The 25,407-nt window shown below is 50.7% G+C and overlaps 2 protein-coding genes across 2 annotated transcripts in view; one reads left to right on the top strand and one right to left on the bottom strand.

Moving 5' to 3' along the window:
* Window positions 1-25,407, top strand: part of ints3 (integrator complex subunit 3) — a 254,467-nt gene that overhangs the window by 81,264 nt on the left and 147,796 nt on the right. The window lies entirely within an intron of this gene.
* Window positions 7,771-21,743, bottom strand: rit1 (Ras-like without CAAX 1). The gene is made up of 6 exons (XM_080183021.1): window positions 21,436-21,743; window positions 17,243-17,376; window positions 11,754-11,810; window positions 10,957-11,030; window positions 9,871-10,062; window positions 7,771-8,019 (listed from the first exon to the last, which is right to left on the bottom strand). The coding sequence occupies exons 2-6, from the start codon at window positions 17,343-17,345 to the stop codon at window positions 7,789-7,791; spliced, it is 657 nt and encodes a 218-aa protein (XP_080039147.1). The 5' UTR covers window positions 17,346-17,376; window positions 21,436-21,743; the 3' UTR covers window positions 7,771-7,788.

Raw genomic sequence — 25,407 nt, 5'->3', positions numbered from 1 at the left:
TGGGGATGGGGATAGATTTTTATTTATTCATGGGACATGGGTGTCGCTGGCTGGCCAGTATTTATTGCCCATCCCTAGTTGCCCCTGGGGAGGGGCAGTTAAGAGTCAACCACATTGCTGTGTGGCTCTGGAGTCACATGTAGGCCAGACCGGGGTAAGGGAGCCAGATGGGTTTTTCTGACAACAGTAACGCGCTCTCACCCTCCAGGATTGTGCCAATATTTCCCTTCTAGGCTCCTTGACGAAGCGGAACGAGTGACCCCCGTGGGGGGGGGCGGTGGTGGAGAGGCGGCAGTGAAGATAATGGAATCGAGAGGGGTGCAGTCCTTGACAAGAAGGTAAGAGACTCTCAGCGACCTTAGACTACGGAGTAGCACGGACAGGAAGATGGCTAACTTTCTGTAGCATCTTTTGCGGACACGGGATGTTAAAAAGGAGGGGGGTTTTCGCAGTTGGGAATTGTGGACTCGCCTTGGTAATGGGGCTGACATTTTGCGCACAGGAGGATCCCAAACCCAGCAATGTGATGGTATCCCTGTAATGTGTCTCGCTTTGCTGATGCGATGGGTGGGGTATGGGGGAGCGGGTGAACTCCCCCCCTGCTCTTATTCCAAATAGTAGCGATGGGAGCTTTTAAATCTGTCGCAGAGAGGCCTGCTTTTACGTCAGACCCAAACATCGCCCCTCCCAACAGTGCAGCACTCCCTGGGTGCTGGCAGCATAGTGCAGGAGGAGTGTACAGTGCAGGAGAAGGCCACTCGGCCCATCAATCTGCACCGACCACAATTCCATCCAGTCCCTATCCCTGCAACCCCATGCATTTACTCCAGCGAGTCCCCCTGACACTAAGGGGCAATTTAGCACAGCCAATCCACCTAACCTGCACATCTTTGGACACTAAGGGGCAATATGAAGAAATTAGATATAGCTCTTGGGGCTAAAGGGATCAAGGGATATGGTAAAGTACAAGTTAAAGTAAAGTTTATGTGTTAGTCACAAGTCAGCTTACATTAACATCTTTTGGACTGTGGGAGGAAACCAGAGCACCCGGAGGAAACCCACACAGACACGGGGAGAACGTGTAGACTCCACACAGACAGTGACCCAAGCCGCGAATCGAACCCAGGTCCCTGGTGCTGAGAGACAGCAGTGCTAACCACTGTGTTACCATGTCGACTGTCGTCCAGCCCAGATTTTCGGGCCTGGAGGGATCTCCAGACTGGACTGTGACCCTCGATCATCTGACCAGGGAACTGAGGGTGAAAGGGCACTGAACTCTTGCTGATGGAGAAGGGTTGGGGGGGGAACTGGTCTTTTCCCCCACCCCTTTCCCCCAACCCCTCCTCCACTCAGCAGGCAGGCTGCAGATGCTTTTGTTGGGATCAACAGATCCAAGCTGTGTGAAACCCTATCCCCGATCAAAAGCAAGAGGACTCGAGGATAGGGATAGGGATGTTTTGCTGCAAATGTACAGGGCGTTGGTGAGGTCACACCTGGAGTATTGTGTGCAGTTTTGGTCTCCTTATCTGAGGAAGGATGTTCCTTGCTATAGAGGGAGCGCAGTGAAGGTTTACCAGGCTGATTCCTGGGATGGCAGGTCTGTCATATGAGGAGAGACTGAGTGGGTTAGGATTATATTCACTGGAGTTTAGAAGAGTGAGAGAGGATCTGATAGAAACTTATAAAATTCTAACAGGGTAGATTCAGAAAGAATGTTCCCGATGGTGGGGGGAGTCCAGAACGAGGCGGGGTCAGAGTTTGAGGATAAGGGGTAAACCTTTTAGAACTGAAGTGAGGAGAAATTTCTTCACCCAGAGGGTGGGGAATGTGTGGAATTCACTCACACAAAGTAGTTGAGGCCAAAATGTTTGATTTCAAGAAGGAATTAGATATCGCTCTTGGGACGAAAGGGATTGAAGGCTGCGGTAAAGGACAAGTTAAAGTTTGTTTATTAGTGTCACAAATAAGGCTTACATTAACACCACAATGAAGTTACTGCGAAAATCCCCTAGTCGCCACACTCCGGTGCCTGTTCAGGTACACTGAGGGAGAATTTAGCACGGCCAATGCACCCCAACCAGTATGTCTTTTGGACTGTGGGAGGAAACCGGAGCACCCGGAGGAAAGCCACGCAGACATGAGGAGAACGTGCAGCCTCCACACAGACAGTGACCCAAGCCGGGATTGAAACCGGGTCTCAGTTGCTGTGAGGTAGCAGTGCTAACAGCTAAGGTGGGGGGGGATATCAGGATATTGAATTCGATCAGCCGTGATCACAATGAATGGCAGAGCAGGCTTGAAGGGCCAATGGCCTCATCCTGCTTCCATGTTTCTGTGTGTCTCCCCCACCTCGCCACTCCCCGAACCCGATCAAACCAGACAAGAAACAAATTAATTCCCTTCCTTAATCTCATTCTCTCTGCACGCCGGATTTCTTTGCAAGCTCGTGCGATAGTTCAGCATTCCTCATTCCTCATCCTTCCAAACCCCAGAGGGGCCAGTTAAAGATATGCTTTGTGTCTCTAGGTTAGGTTGAGGGAGACAGACTCATTCCCGTATTCCAACAGTCTCTCAGTAGTCTGGCAGGGACGGGTCTGTCCCTGTATAACACTGGGGTACAGTACTGGTGGGGACGGGTCTGTCGCTGTATAACACTGGGGTACAGTACTGGTGGGGACGGGTCTGTCGCTGTATAACACTGGGGTACAGTACTGGTGGGGACGGGTCTGTCGCTGTATAACACTGGGGTACAGTACTGGTGGGGACGGGTCTGTCGCTGTATAACACTGGGGTACAGTACTGGTGGGGACGGGTCTGTCGCTGTATAACACTGGGGTACAGTACTGGTGGGGACGGGTCTGTCACTGTATAACACTGGGGTACAGTACTGGTGGGGGACAGGTCTGTCACTGTGTAACGCTGGGGTACAGTACTGGTGGGGACGGGTCTGTCGCTGTATAACACTGGGGTACAGTACTGGTGGGGACGGGTCTGTCACTGTATAACACTGGGGTACAGTACTGGTGGGGGACGGGTCTGTCACTGTATAACGCTGGGGTACAGTACTGGTGGGGACGGGTCTGTCGCTGTATAACGCTGGGGTACAGTACTGGTGGGGACGGGTCTGTCGCTGTATAACACTGGGGTGCAGTACTGGTGGGGACGGGTCTGTCGCTGTATAACACTGGGGTACAGTACTGGTGGGGGCGGGTCTGTCACTGTATAACACTGGGGTACAGTACTGGTGGGGACGGGTCTGTCACTGTATAACACTGGGGTACGGTACTGGTGGGGACGGGTCTGTCGCTGTATAACACTGGGGTACAGTACTGGTGGGGACGGGTCTGTCGCTGTATAACACTGGGGTACAGTACTGGTGGAGACGGGTCTTTCGCTGTATAACACTGGGGTACTGTACTGGTGGGGACGGGTCTGTCGCTGTATAACACTGGGGTACAGTACTGGTGGGGACAGGTCTGTCGCTGTATAACACTGGGGTACAGTACTGGTGGGGACGGGTCTCTCGCTGTATAACACTGGGGTACAGTACTGGTGGGGACGGGTCTGTCGCTGTATAACACTGGGGTACAGTACTGGTGGGGATGGGTCTCTCGCTATATAACACTGGGGTACTGTACTGGTGGGGACGGGTGATTAGTGCTGGTGACATTCAGGATTATTCGGAGTTGATTAATTTTACCTGTGATGTATTCTTCCGTCATCTCTTTAAATTAATTCCCTCTTGTCAGGGCCAACTTGGTAACCTGGAAGCTTAATCGAATTCCGCAGTCGATTGGCCTGTCTTATCTCCTGCTGGCCTGGTGAGCCTGTTATGGATTTGCACTGCTTTGTGTTGATTGTTGATAGCCTGTAGCTTTGTGTGTTTAGGTGGGGCTGTTCCAATAGCACCATCTCCATCTCCACCTGTTAAATAGCTACAGCAAAGTTACCTGCTTGCAGGATTCCCTGAACCACCTGACTGCCACATAAGGTCAAACATGGCTTTGTGGAAATGATTCGGGTGCGGCCCATGCATAGGAGGGTTTTTAAAATTTGATTTATTATCGTCACATGTATTGGGATACAGTGAGAAGTATTGTTTCTTGCATGCTATCCAGACAAAGCATGCCGTTCATAGAGAAGGAAAGGAGAGATTGCAGAAGGTAGTGTTACAGTCCTGGGTTGGGGTGTAGAGAAAGATGTGTAGAGGGACAGGTAGCAGTGAGGAAGACGGCAGAAGGACTTGGACACATTACGAGAATGGGCAGAGAAGTTTCAGATGGAATATAATGTGGAACAGTGTGAGGTGAGGCACTTTGGAAGGAGGAATGGAGGCAGAGACTATTTCCTAAACAGGGAAATGCTTTGGAAATCAGAAACACAAAGGGACTTGGGAGTAATTGTAAAAGATTCTCTGAAGGTTAACGTGCAGGTTCAGGCAGCAGTTAGGAAGGCAAATGTAATGTTAGCATTCATGTCGAGAAGGCTAGAATACAAGAGCAGGGATGTACTTCTGAGCTGTATAAGGCTCTGGTCAGACCCCATTTGGAGAATTGTGAGCAGTTTTGGGTCCCCTGTATCTAAGGAAGGATGTGCCGGCCTTGGAAAGGGTCCAGAGGAGGTTCACAAGAATGATCCCAGGAATGAAGAGCTTGTCGGATGAGGAACGGTTGAGGACTCTGGGTCTGTACTCGTTGGAGTTTAGAAGGATGAGGGGGGATCTTATTGAAACTTACAGGATACTGCAAGGCCCTGGATTGAGTGGACATGGAGAGGATGTTTCCACTAGTAGGAAAAACTAGAACCAGAGGGCACAACCTCAGGCTAAAGGGACGATCCTTTAAAACAGAGATGAGGAGGAATTTCTTCAGCCAGAGAGTGGGGAATGTGTGGAACTCTTTGTCACAGAGGAGGCCGGGTCACTGAGTGTCTTTAAGACAGAGATAGATAGGTTCCTGATTAATAAGGGGATCAGGGGTTATGGGGAAAAGGCAGGAGAATGGGAATGAGAAAAATATCAGCATGTGTCCAGTTCTGCTCACCCTATTATAGAAAGGATATTATTAAACTAGAAAGAGTGCAGAAGAGATTTACTGGGATGCTACTGGGACTTGCTGGTTTGAGTTATGAGGAGAGGCTGGATAGACTGGGACTTTTTTCCCTGGAGCGTTGGAGGCTGAGGGGGTGATCTTATAGAGGTCTATAAAATAATGAGGGGCACAGATCAGCTAGATAGTCAATATCTTTTCCCAAAGGTAGCGGAATATAAAAGTAGAAGGCATAGGTTTAAGGTGAGAGGGGAGAGATACAGAAGGGTCCAGAGGGGCAATTTTTTCACACAGAGGGTGTGTGGAACGAGCTGCCAGAGGCAGTAGTAGAGGTGGGTACAATTTTGTCTTTTAAAAAGCGTTTAGACAGTTACATGGGTATGATGGGTATAGAGGGATATGGGCCAAACGCAGGCAGCATGGACAAGTAAGAAGTAAAGTTAAGTTTATTTATTAGTCACAAGTAGACTTACATTAACACTGCAATGAAGTTACTGTGAAAATCCCCCAGTCGCCACACTCCTGTTCTGGTTACACTGAGGGAGAATTTAGCATGGCCAATACATCCTAACCAGCACGTCTTTCGGACTGTGGGAGGAAACTGGAGCACCCGGAGGAAACCCACACAGACACGGGGAGAATGTGCAAACTCCGCACAGACAGTGACCCGAGCTGGGAATCGAATCCAGGTCCCTGGCGCTGTGAGACAGCAGTGCTAACCCACTGTGCCAGCGCCGGAGGGCCTGTTTCCGTGCTGTGAATGGCAGTGGATGGGCCAAATGGCCTCATTCTGCTCCTATATCTTCTACCCCAGATTTGAGAAGTGGCGTTTTTGATGATGTGTGGGGTGAGGACGATGAGGTTGTGAACCCAGAATCAGTTAGCTGAATCACTTACCTGAGCGCCCAGCTAATACACAGCATAATCTCAATCCTCCTCCTCCTCTCTCTCTCTCTCCCCACTCCATCTAAACTACCCTCAGTGTAGTCATTCATTGAATTATATAACAGCACAGGAGGCCATTCAGCCCACCATCACCTGTGCTGGCTCATGAAAAAAGCTATCCAATTTAGTCCAACCCCTGCGACTGAGAGATTTTTGATTTTAATATCTACAGTTAAAAGTCCAACATCCACGGCGTTACAGTACATAATACATGTCAGTTCCTGCGTGCAGATGCGAGAGAGAGTGGGATTTGACTTTAAGGTCCATTCTCTCTCCCCGTTCCCCGTCCCCAGTGCCACCCTTGGTTAACGGTTCGCCATGCGGGCGTTGTAGGTAACTCTGCCGCAGGCTGGTGAACGATCGCTGCAAGCTTTTCTTGCCCTTTCGGGGAGTGCGATGCCTTCAGCAGTCGAGCAGCCCACTTGGTTGGCAAGATGCGTTGATGCAGACGGGCCCCTTGGGGCTGAGGATCTCAGGGGTGGGGGCGTTGGTAAAGACACTCAAGGAGACCCATTCAGGAAGGCGTGAGGCAGGTCCCAGAAGAGGTTTATTTGGGGAGAGGAATGGTGTGGGGGGGGTTTGAGGGGCAGGATAGTGAAACTTTCCTCTACGCCAGTCAGCCCAAAGTTAGATTCAGTTCTATAATTAACGACAAGTGACAGATATGGTGGTCTGGAGCTTTACTCTATCTAACCCCATGCTGTAACTGTCCTGGGAGTGTCTGATGGGGGACAGTGTAGAGGGAGCTTTACTCTGTATCTAACCCTGTGCTGTACCTGTTTGATGGGGGACAGTGTAAAGGGAGCTTTACTCTGTATCTAACCCCATGCTGTACCTGTCCTGGGAGTGTTTGATGGGGGGGACAGTGGAGAGGGAGCTTTACTCTGTATCTAACCCTGTGCTGTACCTGTCCTGGGAGTGTTTGATGGGGGACAGTGTAGAGGGAGCTTTACTCTGTATCTAACCCCGTGCTGTATCTGTCCTGGGAGTGTTTGATGGGGACAGTGTAGAGGGAGCTTTACTCTGTATCTAACCCCGTGCTGTACCTGTCCTGGGAGTGTTTGATGGGGGGGACAGTGTAGAGGGAGCTTTACTCTGTATCTAACCCCGTGCTGTACCTGTCCTGGGAGTGTTTGATGGGGGGACAGTGTAGAGGGAGCTCTACTCTGTATCTAACCCCGTGCTGTCCCTGTCCTGGGAGTGTTTGATGGGGGTGACAGTGTAGAGGGAGCTTTACTCTGTATCTAACCCCGTGCTGTAACTGGGGAGTGTTTGATGGGGGGACAGTGTAGAGGGAGCTTTACTCTGTATCTAACCCCGTGCTGTAACTGGGGAGTGTTTGATGGGGGGACAGTGTAGAGGGAGCTCTGCAATGCACTGTGCAAACCTATCTTGTTTCGTGAAGCAGTTTGAATATGGTAGATACACGTCCATCGTTCTGTTAAATGTAGTTGAGGCCTGGCTATTAGGGGTGGACCTGATGTGAAGATGCCAGCGTTGGACTGGGGTGAACACAAGTCAGAAGTCTCACAGCACCAGGTTAAAGTCCAGCAGGTTTAGCGTTTGCCACCAAATAAACCTGTTGGACTTTAACCTGGGTGTTGTGAGACTTGTTACTGTATTGGGGGTGGAGACAGAGAGGGAGGAAGAGAGGTTGTACCGCTGGTTACAGTGGGGCAAGAGGGGGGGGAAACTATTGCAAAGTGAATTGAGATCAGCTCAAAATCGCAGTCCTCGTGTAAAGAGGGATGGTCGGTGGGCTGTAGAGGGTCTCCCACCCCTCCCCCCCCCCTCCTCACGTTATGGAGTCTCTCTTCTTTCTGAAGGGGCCCTTTAGCCTTTTCCAGACGCTATCCTTTCTCTTCCCGCGCCTCTCCTGTGCCAGCACAGCCTCCTTCTCCTTCCTGCGCACCTCCCGCACCATGGCGTGGAACACGTCATCTATGAAGTATCGCAGCGCAGCTGACGTCTCGAAGAAGGGGCAGTTGAACTCGCGGGCCAGCGCCAGACCCTCTTCCTTCGACACCTGCCGGACGGAAAACAAGCGGGGGGAGGGGGGGAGTGGGAAAACAAGCGGTTAGCTGGCGGTCCGGGTCGTTAGTTTGCTGGTGGTCTGTACGTGGAGCTCTGTGACTGAACCAACCACACGGTGGAGCTCTGAGCTACACTGCCCTGTGGCCTGTACACGGAGCTCCGTGACAGAGCCAATCGCAGTTGCCTGTGGCCTGTACATGGAGCTCCATGACAGAGCCAGGGTCACACTGTGGAGCTCAGAGCTACACTTGGTGGTGGCCTGTACACAGAGCTCCATGACAGAGCCAGGACCACACGGTGGAGCTCTGAGGTATGCTTGCTGGTGGTCTGTATATAGAGCTCCATGTCAGAGCCAGGGCCCCATGGTGGAGCTCTGAGATGCACTTGCTGGTGGCCTGTATACAGAGCTCCATGACAGAGCCAGGACCACATGGAGGAGCACTGAGCTACACTTGATGGTGGCCTGTACACAGAGCTCCATGACAGAGCCAGGACCACACGGTGGAGCACTGAGCTACACTTGATGGTGGTCTGTAATGGAGCTCTAAGCCACACTTGCCTCTTGGCCTGTACACGGAGCTCCATGACAAAGCCAGGGCCGCACTGTGGAGATCTGAGCTGCACATGCCTCTTGGCCTGTACACGGAGCTCCGTGACAGAGCTGGCTGCACTTTGGGCGATGGTCCCCACAGCGGCATTGCCGCTGTCTAAATAAACCTGTTGGACTTTAACCTGGTGTTATTCACTGTGCCCACCCCAGTCCCAACGCTGGCATCTCCACATCATAAGTTTGACGTGGGCGAGACATTGGAGGGTGCCGGGCCGGACCTGGGGAGGGAGGGGTGAAGCTGCAGCCCAGTCTTCTATAACACCCTCCTGCGGGAAAGAATTCCACACATTCACTACCCACAGAGAGAAGGAATTACTCCTCATTTCTTCAGTCAGTGACCAACACCACGACCACCACCACCACCAGCGCACACCCCCCCCCCCCCCCCCCCCCCCACAAGGGGAAGCAGCCTCACGGTATCTACCCTGCCCAAAACCCCCTCAGAGTCTGATACATCTCAATAAGGTCACCTCTCAGTCTTCTAAACTCCATTGAGTACAGGCCCAACAGAGTCAATCTCTCCTCATCCGTCCCTACCCAGAATCAACCTCGTGAACCTTCTCCGGACTGCCTCCAATGCCAGTATATCCCTCCTTCAGATAAGGGGACCCAAACTCCAGGTGTGGTCTAACTAGTGCTTTGTTTGGTTTGAACAAGTCTTCCCACTTCTACATCTTATTCCCTTTGAAGTGCAACTATTTTTAATAGAACCACGACAGTGCAGGAGGAGGCCATTTGGCCCATTGAGTTTGCACCAACTCGCCAAAAGAACATCATAACAGGCCCTCTCCCCCGCCCTATTCCCATAACCCCACAAATCCACCTAACCTGCACATGTGTGGACACTAAGAGGGCAATTTAGCATGGCCAATCCACCCTAACCTGCACATCTTTGGACACCAAGGGACAATTTAGCATGGCCAATTCACCCTAACCCACACATCTTTCGGACTGTGGGAGGAAACCCACGCAGACATGGGGAGAACATGCAGATTCCACACAGACAGTGACCCAAGGCCGGGAATCGAACCCGGGTCCCTGGCGCTGTGAGGCAGCAGTGCTTAACCCACTGTGCTGCGCCGTTCCACCCCTCCGAACAATGTGCTGTGTGACCGTAACCAAACCAGGTCAAACTCCTGGGTCTTTCGGAGGGGAAGGTAGGGAGTGGGTGTCATCATCCTCCCCCCAACAGTGAGGACCTGGCCGGGGGCTGTGCCTCCGTCCTTCCCTTACCTGGCGAAGGTTGCACAGGTCTGACTTGTTGCCCACGAGGACCACTGGGATGTCGTAGGTGTGCCGCACGCGGTAGATAAGCTGCTTGAACTCGATGGCCTCCTGGAAGCTGCGACGGTCTGTGATGGAGTAACAGATGATGAATCCTTCGCCCCCACGCATGTACTGGTCCCTCATGGCTGTAAACTCTGCCTGAAACATGGTGATTCAGTTTGATTTATTATTGTCACATGTATTGGGATACAGTGAAAAGTATTGTTTCTTGCGCGCTATACAGTCAAAGCATACCATTCATAGAGAAGGAAAGGAGAGGGTGCAGAATGTAGTGTTCCAGTCACAGCGAGGGTGTAGAGAAAGATCAACTTAATGTGAGGTCGATCAATTCCCGGCTTGGATCACTGTCTGTGTGGAGTCTGCATGTTCTTCCCCGTGTCTGCGTGGGCTTTCTCCCACAGTCCGAAAGATTTGCAGATTAAGTAGAATGGCCAGGCTATATTGCCCCTTAGTGAACAAAAATGTGTAGGTTAGGTGGATTGGCCATGCTAAATTGCCCCTTCGTGTCAGGGGGATTAGCTAGGGCAAATGCTTGGGGTTACGGAGATTGGACTTGTGGTCGGTGCTGGCTCGATGGGCCGAATGCCTCCTTGTGCACAGCAGGGATTCCATGATGTGGGCCAAAGCAGGCAAATGGGATTAGTTCAGTCGAGAGGGGAATCCAAAACTAGAGGGCAGAGGGTTAAGGTGAGAGAGGAAAGGGGGACCTGAGGGGCAACTTTTTCACACAGAGGGGTGGTGTGTGTGGGGAATGAGCTCCCAGAGGGGGTGGTAGAGACAGGGACAAAGACAACATTTAAAAGACATTTGGACAGGTACCTGGACGGGAAAGGTTTAGAGGGAGATGGGCCCTACTCAGGCCAATGGGACTAGCTCAGATTGGGAAACACGGCATGCAGGAGATGGGCTGAATGGCCTGTGTCCCTGCTGTATATCTCTGTGACCCTGTGGAGGACTGGGGTTAGGGTTGGGTTCCATGGTCAGGCAGGTCCTCCATCCTCTCGGGCTGGTGTTGACCCTGTGTAAACTTACCTGTCCAGCTGTATCCAGGATATCCAGATGTGCTGATTCATCGTCAATACGGACTCTTGTCTTGTAGGCATCCTCTGAGAAATGGAGAGAGTTTTAAACACAATGGGGCATGAGAATGAAGGAGGGCTCTCATTACATTTCCTCCCTATCATTGCAATCTCCTCCAGCCCCTGCACCCCCTCTCTATCTCTGTAACCTCCTCCAGTCCCCGACACCCCCTCCCTATCACTGTGCCCCCCTCCCCATTGCTGCGCGCCCCCGCCCTATCGCTGCAACCTCCTCCAGCCCCTACACCCCCATGATATAGGGGCTGGATGTGGTTATAGAGATAGGGATTAGATACAGAGTAAAAGTTCACTCTCCCCTATCTTCCATTAAACACTCTGAGGGCAGGTACAGGTTAGATACAGAGTAAAGCTCTCTCTACACTGTTCCCCCATCAAACACTCCCAGGACAGGTACAGCACGGGGTTAGATACAGAGAAAAGCTCTCACTACACTGTCCCCCATCAAACACTCCCAGGACAGGTACAGCACGGGGTTAGATACAGAGTAAAGCTCCCTCTACACTGTCTCCCATCAAACACTCCCAGGACAGGTACAGCACGGGGTTAGATACAGAGTAAAGCTCCCTCTACACTGTCCCCCCATCAAACACTCCCAGGACAGGTACAGCACGGGGTTAGATACAGAGTAAAGCTCCCTCTACACTGTTCCCCCATCAAACACATCTGGATGCTATTTCTGCGATAGTTGGATTCCCAAACTGAATCATTCAGACTGAAGCAGTTGCTTACCGATGGTTGGATCATGATAATCGAGGAATCGGTGGCTGATGAACTGCATCGTCATAGCTGCAAAGATAATATCAAATTAATCCTTCAGATGTAACTGTGTATAACTCTATCATACCTGGGATAGAGATACTATCGTAGTTTCTTGACAATCACTCCTGGAACTTCACAGTTTAAATAGACTCTGTAGACTGTTTGCTGCAGTGCGCTGTTTAAATAAACTCTGTAGACTGTTTGCTGAAACCTACTGATACGTTCCCTCCACCATGCCCTCATTCACCATCCTTTACTAATCGTACTATCCAGGGCCCCTGTCCCAGGGTATTTGGATAGCCAACAGAATAAGTGTGAGCAATATATCTGATTGAGCCACACTTGAGGAAGCTCACTTTGTTTCATGGAATAGAATCATAAAATCCCTGCAATGCAGCAGAAGCCATTCGTCCCATCACATCTGCACCGACTCTCTGACACAGGCCGTCTCCCCGCCCTTTCCCAATAACCCATGCATTTAACATGACCAATCCACCCTAACCTACACATCTTTGGACACTAAGGGGCAATTTAGCATGGCCAATCCACTTAACCCACACATCTTTGAAGTGTGGGAGGAAGCCCACACAGACATTGGGAGAACGTCTAAGCTCCACACACATCACTGGATTGATTCCAGGGTTGAGGGGTTTGTTGCATCAAGAGAGACTGAACAGTTTAGGCCGATACTCTCTGGAATTCAGAAGAATGAGGAGAGATCAAATTGAGGTGTACAGGATGGTAAAAGGTTTGGATAAAGTAGACGTGGAGCGGATGCTTCTTCTTGTGGGACATTCTAGGATGAGAGGTCTCAGGATAAGGGACAGCAAATTTAAAACAGAGTTGAGGAGGAACTACTACTCCCAAAGGGTTGTGAATCTGTGGAATTCGCTGCCCCAAAGTGCAGTGGGTGCTGGGACAGTGAGTACATTTAAGGAGGGGTTGGACAGATTTTTAATGGGTAATGGGGAGAAGGCAGGAAAATTTGGATGAGCAGTATATCAGCTATGGTGGAGTGGATTTGATGGGCAGAATGGCCTAATGGTGCTCCTTAGTCTTGTGAATTATGACAATCAGTTGTCTGAGGCTGGAATTGAACTCATGTCCTCGGCGCTGTGAGGCAGCAGCGCTAACCCACTATACCACCCTGTTTTCTATGACTGGGAGATGGGGAAAACTGGGCCCAGCAAAGTTCAGACAATTTACAAGTCTGAGAAGGTTATGGCTTTCGCTTGTATAAGATCCAAGTTTGGCCTCCTCCAGGGCAGTGTGTCTGGACTCCATACTTAAAGGATAGGAAGGTGTTGGAGAGAGTGCAGAGGAGACTCACAAGAATCATTCCAGGGATACAGAACTGTAGGATTGATCGGAGAGTTTGGCACTGTTCTCGTTGGAGAAAACAAGGATGTATTCAAGATCGTGAGGGGTGTGAACAAGGGAAATAGTGAGGTGCTGTTTCCCTCTTAACACAATACGCTAGGTGGCACAGTGGTTAGCACTGCTGCCTCACAGCGCCAGGGACCTGGGTTGGATTCCTGGTTTGAGTCACTGTCTGTGTGGAGTCTGCAAATTCTCCCCGTGTCTGTGTGGGTTTCCTCCAGGTGCTCTGGTTTCCTCCCATATTCCGAAAGATGTGCAGGTTAGGGTGGATTGGCCGTGCTAAATTGCCCCTTAGTGTCCAAAGATGTGTAGGTTAGGGGGATTGACCATGCTAAATTGCCCCTTGGTGTCCAAAGATGTGCAGGTTAGGTGGGTTGGCCATGCTAAATTGTCCCTCCATGTACCTGGACAACTAGGTAACTAGGGCAACTAGGCAATTTTCACAGTAACTTCATTGCAGTGTGAACGTAAGCTCATTCGTGAGACTAATAAATAAGATGTGTAGAAGGGAGGGGTTGGTGGGGGAGGGGAGGGTGAGTGAGGCTGGATTAAGACAAAGGGGGGAAGGAACATGGTGGTGGGGAAGGGGCTGCCCTGATCTTGATGAATGGCGGAGCAGGCTCGAGGGCCCTACTCCTGCTCCCGAGGGATCGTTTCTTGATAACCTGTCTCGGTTGCAGCAGTGTACCAAGATGATTAATCCATGGTGGATTGTGAATTTGGTGTTGAGACTTGGAGAGAGATTCAGGTAAATGTGAGGAGTTGCGGGGGGGGCGGCGGGAGCGAGAGGAGGTGCATGTGGAACAGAACATCCAGTACGGAGCAGAGGGGCCGAATGGACTAAGTAAAGCAAAGGAATCTGATAGGAGAATTGGAAATACTGTACAAAGGAATTAAAAAGGTTATTTCCTATTCGGTAATCCATCTCTCTCTCTCTGTCTGCAGATTGAGAGTGCCAGATTTTCAATTGAGACGCAGATAGCCTGTTACCCAGGGGAAATGTGCCTCACAAAGAACTGATTGTTTAAAGCCTCAATCAACTACCCGTCAGCCGACCTGACAGGCGGTTGGGTAACTACGGCTCCCCCGTGTCGTCACTAGGAGACAGAAAGCAACCTAGCAACCGCTGAAGGCAAGGCAGCCAGGTAAATGAAGGCCCACGCAAGACTGAGTGGTTAAAAACTCAGCGTCGTTCTCCCGCTTGAAGCTTTGAGGGGCTAAATCTGACTCGTGGTCGCTGAGATGGCGAGGCGCCAACAGAATGTGGCCCTTCAGCCCTTCCATCCCCGTACTGGCTCTGTGGAAAAATTGCCCCCTTCGTCAATCCCCACTCCATTCCTCAAAAATGCGTACACAGTTCTGGTCACCCTATTACAGAAAGGATGTTATTAAACTAGAAGGAGTGCAGAAAAGATGCTACCGGGACTTGATGGATTGAGTTATAAGGATAGACTGAGATAGACTGGGACTTTTTCCTCTGGAGTGTAGGAGGCTGAGGGGTGATCTTATAGAGGTCTATAAAATAATGAGGGGCACAGATCAGCTAGATAGTCAATATCTTTTCCCAAAGGGAGGGGAGTCTAAAACTAGAGGGCAGAGGTTTAAGGTGCGAGAGTGGAGATACAAAAGGGTCCAGAGGGGCAATTTTTTCACACAGAGGGTGGTGAGTGTCTGGAACGAGCTGCCAGAGGCAGTAGTAGAGACGAGTACAATTTTGTCTTTTAAAAAGCATTTACATGGGTAAGATGGGTATAGAGGGATTATGGACCAAACACAGGCAATTGGGACTAGCTTAGGGGTTTAAAAAAGAGGGCAGCATGGACAAGTTGGGCTGAAGGGCCTGTTTCCATGCTGTCAACCTCTATGACTCGATGCAAACCAGCCTCCCATCCATTGACTCTGTCTACACTTCTCGCTGCCTCGGGGAAAAGCAGCCGGCATAATTAAGGACCCCACGCATCCCGGACATTCTCTCTTCCACCTTCTTCTGTCGGGAAAAAGTCTGAGGTCACGCACCGACCGACCCAAGAACAGCTTCTTCCCTGCTGCTGTCAGACTTTTGAATGGACCTACCTCGCATTAAGTTGATCTTTCTCTACACCCTCGCTGTGACTGTAACACTACATTCTGCACCCTCTCCTTTCCTTCTCTATGAGCGGTATGCTTTATCTGTATAGTGCACAAGAAACAATACTTTTCACTGTATCCCAATACATGTGACAATAATAAATGAAATCAAATTGCCTCAGTGTCCAAAGATGTACGGGCGAGGTGAATTGGCCATGCTAAATTGCCCCTAACAGTTGAGACCCAACTACATTGTTGTGGCTCTGGAGTCATATGTAGGCCAGACCGGGGTAAGGACGGCAGATTTCCTTCCCTAAAGGGAACCAGATGGGTTTTTCCGACAATGGGTCATCAGTAGATTCTTAATTCCAGATTTTTTTTATTGAATTCATATTCCACCATCTGCCGTGGGTGGGATTCGAACCCGGGTCCCCCAGAACATTAGCTGAGTTTCTGAATTAATAGTCTCGCAATAATACCACTAGGCCATCGCTTCCCCAAGGCCTCACTCGGGGCACTGTGTCCAGTTCGGGGCTCTGTATGTGAGGAAGGATATGAAGGTGTTGGAGGGGAGGTTCCAGGGATAAGGAACTGTAGGATTGATTGGAGAATTTGGGACTGTTTTCCTTGGAGAAAAGATGGCCGAGAGGTGATTTGAACGAGAGATTCAAGATCCTGAGGGGTATGGACAAGGTAAATAGTGAGACACTGTTTCCCTCTCAAGACAGCATCATGAACATGGGGTGACAAAGTGGTTAGTACTGCTGCCTCACAGTGCCAGGGACCTGGGTTCGATTCCTGGCTCGGGTCACTGCCTGTGTGAAGTCTGCACATTCTCCCCGTGTCTGTGTGGGTTTCTTCTGGGTGCTCCGCTTTCCTCCCACAATCTGAAAGACGTGCTGGTTAGGGTGCATTGGCCGTGCTAAATTCTCCCTCTGTGTACCCAAACAGGAGTGTGGTGACTAGGGGATTTTCACAGGAACTTCATTGCAGTGTTAATGTAAGCCTTACTTCTGACACTAATAAATAAGAAAATACTTTAAACTATACTGGGCGAAAGAGGCAGGGATGAAGGAGGGTAAAGGGTCGGGGTGGGGGGGGAGATTTTTTTACACAATGTAATTGTGGACTCCTGTGACGAGCTTCCTGTGACGGAGCAGTGTAGGCAGGTTCGATTGGGGTATCTGAAATGGAGAATGCGTTGGTATCTGGAAAGAGAGAGTGTGCAAGGTTATGGGGATAAAGCAAGGGGATTGGGTAGAACGGTCTTTCGGTGAGCCAGTGCAGCCCCAATGGGCCGAATGGCCTCCTTCTGCACTGCAGAGATTCTGTAATCGAGCTCAAGGGCCTGAAGAGACTCCTTTATTTCCTGTTATCTTGAGGAAAGCCTCTGTCTCTGTCTGTCTCCACTAGTAGGAAAAACTAGAAGCAGAGGGCACAACCTCAGGCTAAAGGGACGATCCTTTAAAACAGAGATGAGGAGGAATTTCTTCAGCCAGAGAGTGGGGAATGTGTGGAACTCTTTGTCACAGAGGAGGCCGGGTCACTGAGTGTCTTTAAGACAGAGATCGATAGGTTCCTGATTAATATGGGGATCAGGGGTTATGGGGAAAAGGCAGGAGAATGGGGGATGAGAAAAATATCAGCCGTGATTGAATGGGGGAGCAGAGTCGATGGGCAGAGTGGCCTCATTCTGCTCCTATGTCTTATGGAGCTACTGGTTTGAACCTCTGCAATCCCACGCGGTGTAGGTACAGCCATGGTGCTGTTAGGGAACTGAGGCTGAAGCGAACTCTGGGTGGGGGTGGTAGGTCTCTGTCCTGTTGCGGGAACACTGGGCAAAGCTCCCTCTCGGAGACTACCCCCCCCACCCCCACACAAATCTGGAGTGCCGGTGTGACACGTGGCCATGTGTCCAAGCAGTGCCTGCCCCTGGGATACCGCAGTGGTGGATACAGGGGGTGGGTATTCGAACCCCGAAACTCAGTCCAACAGCATGTGCGAGCACTCACCGCTCTTGCCGACTCCCCCTGCCCCCAGCATCACGATCTTGTACTCTCGGATTCCACCCGCCACGCTGCCAGAGGGTCTGCCCGAGGCTGCCGCAGAGTCCATATTCGCGTCCGGCTCCACTCCTGTTCCCCAACTGTGGAGAAACGGACCCCAGTGTTACAAGTGGGAGAGATACAGAAGCGCCCAGAAGGGCAACTTTTTCACACAGAGGGTGGTGAGTGTCTGGAACGAGCTGCCGCAGGTAGTAGTAGAGGTGGGTACAATTTTCTCTTTTAGAACCACAGTACATTACAGCACAGAAACAGGTCCTTTGGCCCTTCTTGCCTGTACCGAACCATTTTTCTGCCTAGTCCCACTGACCTGCACCTGGACCATATCCCTCCACACCCCTCTCATCTGTGTACCTGCCCAAGTTTTTCTTGAATGTTGAAAGTGAGCCCGCATTTACCACTTCATCCGGCAGCTCGTTCCACACTTCCACCACTCTCTGAGTGAAGATTCTCCCCTAATATTCCCTTTAAACTTTTCTCCTTTCACCCTTAACCCATGCCCTCTGGTTTTTTTCTCCCCTAGCCTCAGAGGAAAAGCCTGCTTGCATTCACTCTATCTATACCCATCAAAATCTTGTCCACCTCTATCAAATCTCCCCTCATTCTTCTACACTCCAGGGAATAACGTCCTAACCTATTCAATCTCTCTCTGTAACTCAGCTTCTCAAGTCCCGGCAGCATCCTTGTGAACCTTCTCTGCGCTCTTTCATAAGAACATCAGAAATAGGAGCAGGAGTAGGCCATCTAGCCCCTCGAGCCTGCCCCGCCATTCAATAAGATCATGGCTGACCTGAAGTGGCTCAGTTCCACTTTCCCGCTTTCTCCCCATAACCCTTAATTCCCTTGTCTACCAAAAACCTATCTACCCGTGTCTTAAATATATTTAGTGAGGTAGCCTCCACCACATCAACGGGCAGAGAATTCCAGAGATTCATCACCCTTTGAGTGAAGAAGTTCCTCCTCAACTCCATTCTGAACTGCTCTCCCCTTATCTTGAGACTGTGCCCTCTAGTCCTGCTGTCCTTTCTGAGCGGGAAGAATCTCTCAACCTCTACCCTATCCATTCCCTTCATTATCTTTTACGTCTCTATAAGATCCCCCCTCATCCTTCCAAACTCCAACAATTACAAACCCAGTCTATTCAGCCTCTCTTCATAGTTCAACGCCCTCATCTCCGGTATCAGCCTAGTGAACCTCCTCTGCACTCCCTCCAAGGCCAAAATATCCTTGCGTAAGTGCGGCGACCAAAACTGCACACAGTACTCCAGCTGTGGCCTCACCAGTGCCCTGTACAGTTGCAGCAAAACCTCCCTGCTTTTATATTCTATCCCCCTCGCTATAAAAGCCAGCATCCCATTTGCCTTCCTGATCCTTTCAACCTTTTTAATATCCTTCCTGTAATTAGGTGATGAAAACTGCATACAATACTCTAGATTTGGCCTCACCAATGTCTTCTACAACCTCAACATAACACTCCAACTCTTATACTCAATACTTTGATTTATAAAGACCAATGTTCCAAAAGCACTCTTTATGACCCGATCTACCTGTGACGCCACTTTTAGGGAATTATGTATCTGTATTTCCAGATCCCTCTGTTCTACTGCACTCTTCAGTATCTGACCATTTCCCTTGAAAAAAGCATTTAGACAGTTACATGGGTACGATGGCTATAGAGGGATAGGGGGCAAACGCAGGCAATTGGGATGAGCTTAGGGATTTTAAAAAAGGAGCAGCATGGACAAGTTGGGCCGAAGGGCCTGTTTCCATGCTGTAAACCTCTATGTCTTAAAACCTCCAGGGGAAGGCGATGGCCCAGTGGTATTATCGCTAGACCATTAATCCAGAAACTCAGTGAATGTTCTGGTTCGAATCCCGCCCACGGCAGATGGTGGAATTTGAATTCAATAAAAAAAAGTCTGGAATTAATTGTTTATTATTAATAATTAATTTGGGCGGTGCAGTGGGTTAGCACTGCTGTCTCACAGCTTCACGTTTGATTCCCAGCTTGCGTCACTGTCTGTGCAGAGTCTGCACGTTCTCTCCCTGTGTCTGCGTGGGTTTCCTCCCACAGTCCCAAGATATGTAGGTTAGCGGGATTGGCCGTGCTAAATTGTTCCTTAGTGTCCCAGGATGCATAGATTAGAGAGATTAGTGTGGTAAATATGTGGGGTTATGGGATAGGGCCTGGGTGGGATTGTTGTCAGTGCAGACACAATGGGCCAGATGACCTCCTTCTACACTGTAGAGATTCTATGATTCCTTTACACTTCTCCACTGATGACCACGAAACCACTGTCGGAAAAACCCATCTGGTTCCCTTTAGGGAAGGAAATCTGTCGTCCTTACCCTGGTCTGGCCTACATGTGACCCCAGAGCCACACAGCAATGTGGTTGTCTCTCAACTGCCCCCTCCAAGGGGCAACTAGGGATGGGTAATAAACCCTGGCTCAGCCAGCGACACCCATGTCCCACAAATGGAAAACCATAACATTTTGGGAGGTCTATTGAAATCAGTACTGCATCTTAACCCGTGGGTATATCGCAGATACTTCAGAGATCACAGCAAAGAGCTTATCATTAGGCCACTGAGCCGTTAGCATACGTGACCCAGAGCTTAGGTTTTAAAACAAACAGAAAAGGATTTAGAGAGGGAATTCCAGAGTTTAGGGCCCCCGGCCCCGCCCCAGGAAGTTGAAGGTACAGCCACCAACAGTGGAGTGATGGGAATCAGGGGAAGCTCGAGGCCGGAAACGGAGGAGGACAGAGATCTCAGAGGGCTGTAGGGACTGGAGGAGGTCACAGAGATAGGGAGAGGGGTGTAGGGGGCTGGAGGGGGTTACAGAGATAGGGAGGGGGTGTAGGGGCTGGAGGGGGTTACAGAGATAGGGAGGGGGTGTAGGGGCTGGAGGGGGTTACAGAGATAGGGAGGGGGTGTAGGGACTGGAGGAGGTTAGAGATAGGGAGGGGGTGTAGGGACTGGAGAAGGTTGGAGATAAGGAGGGGGGTGTAGGGGGCTGGAGGGGGTTACAGAGATAGGGAGGGGGTGTAGGGGCTGGAGGGGGTTACAGAGATAGGGAGGGGGTGTAGGGGCTGGAGGGGGTTACAGAGATAGGGAGGGGGTGTAGGGACTGGAGGAGGTTAGAGATAGGGAGGGGGTGTAGGGACTGGAGAAGGTTGGAGATAGGGAGGGGGGTGTAGGGACTGGAGGAGGTTAGAGATAGGGAGGGGGTGTAGGGGCTGGAGGGGGTTACAGAGATAGGGAGGGGGTGTAGGGGCTGGAGGGGGTTACAGAGATAGGGAGGGGGTGTAGGGGCTGGAGGGGGTTACAGAGATAGGGAGTGCAGGGCACTGGAGAGGTTTACACAGATAGGGAGGGGGTGTAGGGGGCTGGAGGGGGGTTACAGAGATAGGGAGGGGGTGTAGGGGGCTGGAGGGGGGTTACAGAGATAGGGAGGGGGTGTAGGGGCTGGAGAAGATTACAGAGATAGGGAGGGGGTGTCAAATAGTTGCGATATATGTTTGTAATTAACTAGCTGGTCTGTGTGTGTGGGGTTGGGGCGGGGGGGGAGCAGTCGGGAGGAATGTGGATTATGTAAAAGGCAGCCCGAGGCAAAGATAATTACTGAGACAGCCTTTGGGGGGGGGGGGGGGGAGACATTCCCTCTCGCCCCCTCCCTTTGCCCGTCCTGGGCCACAGCAAAGCCTGGGGTGTTCCCAGTCGGCGAGGGTTCAGGCTGCCGGCAGCTTGAGGGGCCTGAGCGAGCGAGGGAGGGAGGCTGGGTAGGGTACACCCGGGTGGGGTGAGGGGGGGCGGGGAGGAGGTGGTGGACAAGAGGAAGGACTTGGGGGAAACAGTGGAACCTGTACAGGCGTCGCTGGAAGTTGAGGGGGTGGGGGAAGGAGGAGCCCTAGACGATTAAATAAACAGTTGAACCAGCGACAAGTAGTTGGAGCTTGACCTCTCCCTTTGAAATCAGCTGATTGTTAGATCCCTGCAGACGTCCAGTAGACAGCGTCAGTGCTGAGAACCCCCCCCATCCACCAACACCCCCCTCCCCCCCCGACCCCCTATCCCGCAGCTGACGAAAAAGTTAGTTCCACAAACTTTCCCTGGAACTTTTTTCATTTGTAGGAGTTACCTTGTTCTGGGTTCAGCGATCCCACGCCCTCATTCTCCTGGGGGTGGTGGTGGTGGGGGGGGAAGCAGAGGACGTGAATACTTCTGAAGTTGCTTCTCCTCGGTCTCGCGGCTGTGAACTTTTCCGCCAAAGTTTTTTCCTCCGCTTGTTTCTGCTTCCACACCAACCTCCACCGCCACCCCCCCTCCCGCCTCGCTCTCTCTCACTTGGTTCAAATTCGCGGTCTGATAGGGCAGGACAGTGTCAAGTCTCAGTGAGAGCGTTGTTCTCTTTCTGTCCCTCTGCGATTTCCTTGTAAACTGGTTTCACAAGTATGCGATGAGAGAGAGAGAGAGAGGGGAGGGGAGGGCAAGAAATCTGCGGAAGGAACAGCCCTGCTGGCCAGCAGGGAGAATAGCTATACATTTACCACAATAACTTGTGAATACGCTAACACTCCATAGATGTGCAGGTTAGGGTGGATTGGCCATGCTAAATTGCCCCTTAGTGTCCAAAGATGTGCAGGTTAGGGTGGATTGGCCATGCTAAATTGTCCCTTAGTGTCCAAAGATGTGCAGGTTAGGGTGGATTGGCCATGCTAAATTGTCCCTTAGTGTCCAAAGATGTGCAGGTTAGGTGGATTGGCCATGCTAAATTGTCCCTTAGTGTCCAAAGATGTGCAGGTTAGGTGGATTGGCCATGCTAAATTGCCCCTTAGTGTCCAAAGATGTGCAGGTTAGGGTGGATTGGCCGTGCTAAATTGTCCCTTAGTGTCCAAAGATGTGCAGGTTAGGTGGATTGGTCGTGCTAAATTGCCCCTTAGTGTCAGGAGATTAGCAAGGTAAATAATGAGGGGTTATGGGGATAGGGCGTGAGTGGGAATGTTGGACGGTGCAGGCTCAATGGGCCGAATGGCCTCGTTCTGTACGTCCATCAGTCAAGGTGAATCCTAGCCTTGGGTGACTGCGTGGAGTCTGTGTGTTCTCCCCATGTCTGTTTGGGTTTCCTCCCACAGTCGCAAAGGTGTGCAGGTTAGGTGGATTCGTGGGGATAGGGCCTGGGTGGGATTGTGGTCCGCACAGACCCCCTTCTGCACTGTGGGGATTCGAGTATAAGGTGGGAAGGGGCACGGAGGAGTAAGAACCTGACAGTTGAATAGTGGGTTTAAAAAAAGGTGCTAAGATTGGCCGCGCAGTAGGATGTGAAACTGAGACGTGGTTTTGGTAAATCCTTCCCCTTTCTGTTAATAATATTGGTGTGGCAGTGCTGACAGCTGCCTCTGTCCCAGTGGCACACCAGTGGTATGGGTCTAATAGATCCTCCCTTGTTCTGCTACCCCAGCTGGGCCTGGACGTCCCTGGACTCATTGCTGCCCACCTGAATGTGGCCTGTTGTACTAATGATCTGTGGCTCTGTCCCTTTCTGTGAGAGCAACAGAGCAGTAACTTCAGAACGAGTTCATAAGATAAAGGAGCTGAATAAGGCCATTCAGCCCATCAAGTCCACTCCGCCATGGCTGATATGCTCCTCATCCCCATTTTCCTGTGTTTTCCCCATAACCCTTCACCCCATTACCAATTTAAAAATCTGTCCAACTCCTCCTTGAATGTACTCATTGTCCCAGCATCCACCGCCCTTTGGGGCAGTGAATTCCTTTGGGAGAAGTCGTTTCCCCTCCAACTCTGTTTTAAATTTGCTGCCCCTTATCCCGAGACCTCTCGTCCTAGAATGTCCCACGAGAGGAAGCATCCGCTCCATGTCTATTTTAGCCGGACCTTTCCATGCCTTGGGAAAAGCAGCTGGCATAATTAAGGACCCCCCCCACCCTCACGCACCCCGGACATTCTCTCTTCCACCTTCTTCTGTCGGGAAAAAGTCTGAGGTCACGCACCGACTGACCCAAGAACAGCTCCTTCCCTGCTGCTGTCAGACTTTTGAATGGACCTACCTCGCATTAAGTTGATCTTTCTCTACACCCTCACTGTGACTGTAACACTACGTTCTGCACTCTGTCCTTTCCTTCTCTATGAATGGTATGCTTTGTCTGTATAGCGCGCAAAAAAAAAACTTTTCATTATGTCCCAATATATGTGACAATAATAAATCAAATCAAAGCTTGCATGCTATCCAGACAAAGCACACCGTTCATAGAGAAGGAAAGGAGAGGGTGCAGGATGTAGTGTTACAGTCACAGCGAGGGTTTAGAGAAAGATCAACTTAATGCAAGATAGGTCCATTCAAAAGTCTGACAGCAGCAGGGAAGAAGCTGTTCTCGAGTTGGTCGGTACGGGACCTCAGACTCTTGTATCTTTTTGCCGCTGGAAGAAGGCGGAAGAGAGAATGTCCGGGGTGTGTCGGGGGGGTCCTTGATTATTCTGGCTGCTTTTCCCCGAGGCAGCGGAAAGTGTAGACGGAGTCAATGGATGGGAGGCTGGTTTGTGTGATGGATTGGGCTACATTCACCACCCTTTTGTAGTTCCTTGCGGTCTTGGGCAGAGCAGGAGCCCAGACCAAGCTGTGATACAACCAGAAAGAATGCTTTCTATGGAGCATCTATAAAAGTTGGTGACAGTCATAGCTGACGTGTCAAATTTCCTCAGTCTTCTGAGGAAAAAAAGAAGTGTTGATGGGGCTTTCTTAACTGTAGTGTCGGCGTGGGGGAGACGAGGACAGGAATTTGGTGATCTTGATACCTAAAAACTTGAAGCTCTCGACCCTTTCTACTTCATCCCCGTTGATGTAGACAGGGGCATGTTCTACTTTACACTTCCTGAAGTCGATGACAATCTCCTTCGTTTTGTTGACATTGAGGGAGAGATTATTGTTGCTGTACCAGTTCCAGATTTTCTATCTCATTCCTGGACTCTGTCTCATCATTGTTTGAGATCCGACCCACTACAGTGGTGTCATCGGCAAACTGGAAAATCGAATTGGAGGGGATTTGGCCACACGGTCCGAGGTGTATAAGGAGTGTAGTAGGGGGCTGAGAACACAGCCTTGTGGGGCACCGGTGTTGAAGATCATAGAATCCTACAGTGCAGAAAGAGGTCCTTCAGCCCATTAAGTCTGCACCGAACACAATCCCACCCAGGCCCTACCCCCATATCCCTACATATTATACCCACTAATCCCTTTAACCTACGTATCCCTGGACACGAAGGGGCAATTTCTTAGCATAGCCAATCAACCTAACCCGCACATGTTTGGACTGTGGGAGGAAACCGGAGAACCTGGAGGAAACCCATGCAGACAGGAGAATGTGCAAACTCGACACAGACAGTGACCTGAGCTGGGAATCGAGCCCAGGACCCTGGAGCTGTGAAGCAGCAGTGCTAACTACTGTGCCATCAGGATGATCGTGGGGGAGGTTTTGTTGCCTATCCTTACTGACTGGTGATCTGTGGGCTGGGAAGTTCAGGATCCAGTGGCAGAGGGAGGAGCCGAGGCCCAGGCCACGGAGTTTGGAAATGAGTTTTGTGGGAATAATGGTGTTGAAGGCTGAGCTGTAGGCAATAAATAGGAGTGTGACACAGCTGTCCTTGTTATCTAGGTGTTCCAGGGTTGAGTGCAGGGCCAGGGAGGTGGCGTCTGCTGTGGACCTGTTGCAGCAGTTGGCGAACTGCAGTGGATCCAGGTAGTCCGGGAGGCTGGAACAGATTTGTGCCATGACTAACCTTTCAAAGCACTTCATAATGACGATGGATGTCAGAGCCACTGGCCGATCGTCATTAAAGCACGCTGCTTGGCTCTCCTTAGATAGTGGATTGATGGTCATCTTCTTGAAGCAGATAGGGACCTCCGATTGGTGTAGAGAGAGATTGAAGATGTTTGTGAATACATCCCCCACCAGCTGAACCGCGCAGGGTCTGAGTGCATGTCCCGGGTACAATACTCTTCACTCTATACTAATACATGTGATATAAATCAAATTTTATCATTTTGTATATCTCGATTTGATCTCCCCTCATTCTTCTAAATTCCAGAGAATATTTG

Source organism: Carcharhinus amblyrhynchos, unplaced genomic scaffold, assembly GCF_965287045.1.
Source record: "Carcharhinus amblyrhynchos unplaced genomic scaffold, sCarAmb.v2.hapA chromosome_122, whole genome shotgun sequence".
In the NCBI taxonomy this organism is placed as follows: Eukaryota; Metazoa; Chordata; class Chondrichthyes; order Carcharhiniformes; family Carcharhinidae; genus Carcharhinus; species Carcharhinus amblyrhynchos.
The sequence above is the reverse complement of the archived record's forward strand: the minus strand, read 5'-3'. Positions and strand labels throughout refer to the sequence as shown.

Excerpts from the sequence above, each read along its gene's own strand:
- rit1 (XM_080183021.1), bottom strand. The coding sequence starts at position 17,345 with ATGGACTCTGCGGCAGCCTCGGGCAGACCCTCTGGCAGCGTGGCGGGT. Across the intron at positions 11,031-11,753 it reads TTATCATGATCCAACCATCG|AGGATGCCTACAAGACAAGA; the intron begins GTAAGCAACTGC and ends TCCATTTCTCAG. Across the intron at positions 10,063-10,956 it reads TCCTGGATACAGCTGGACAG|GCAGAGTTTACAGCCATGAG; the intron begins GTAAGTTTACAC and ends ACCATGTTTCAG.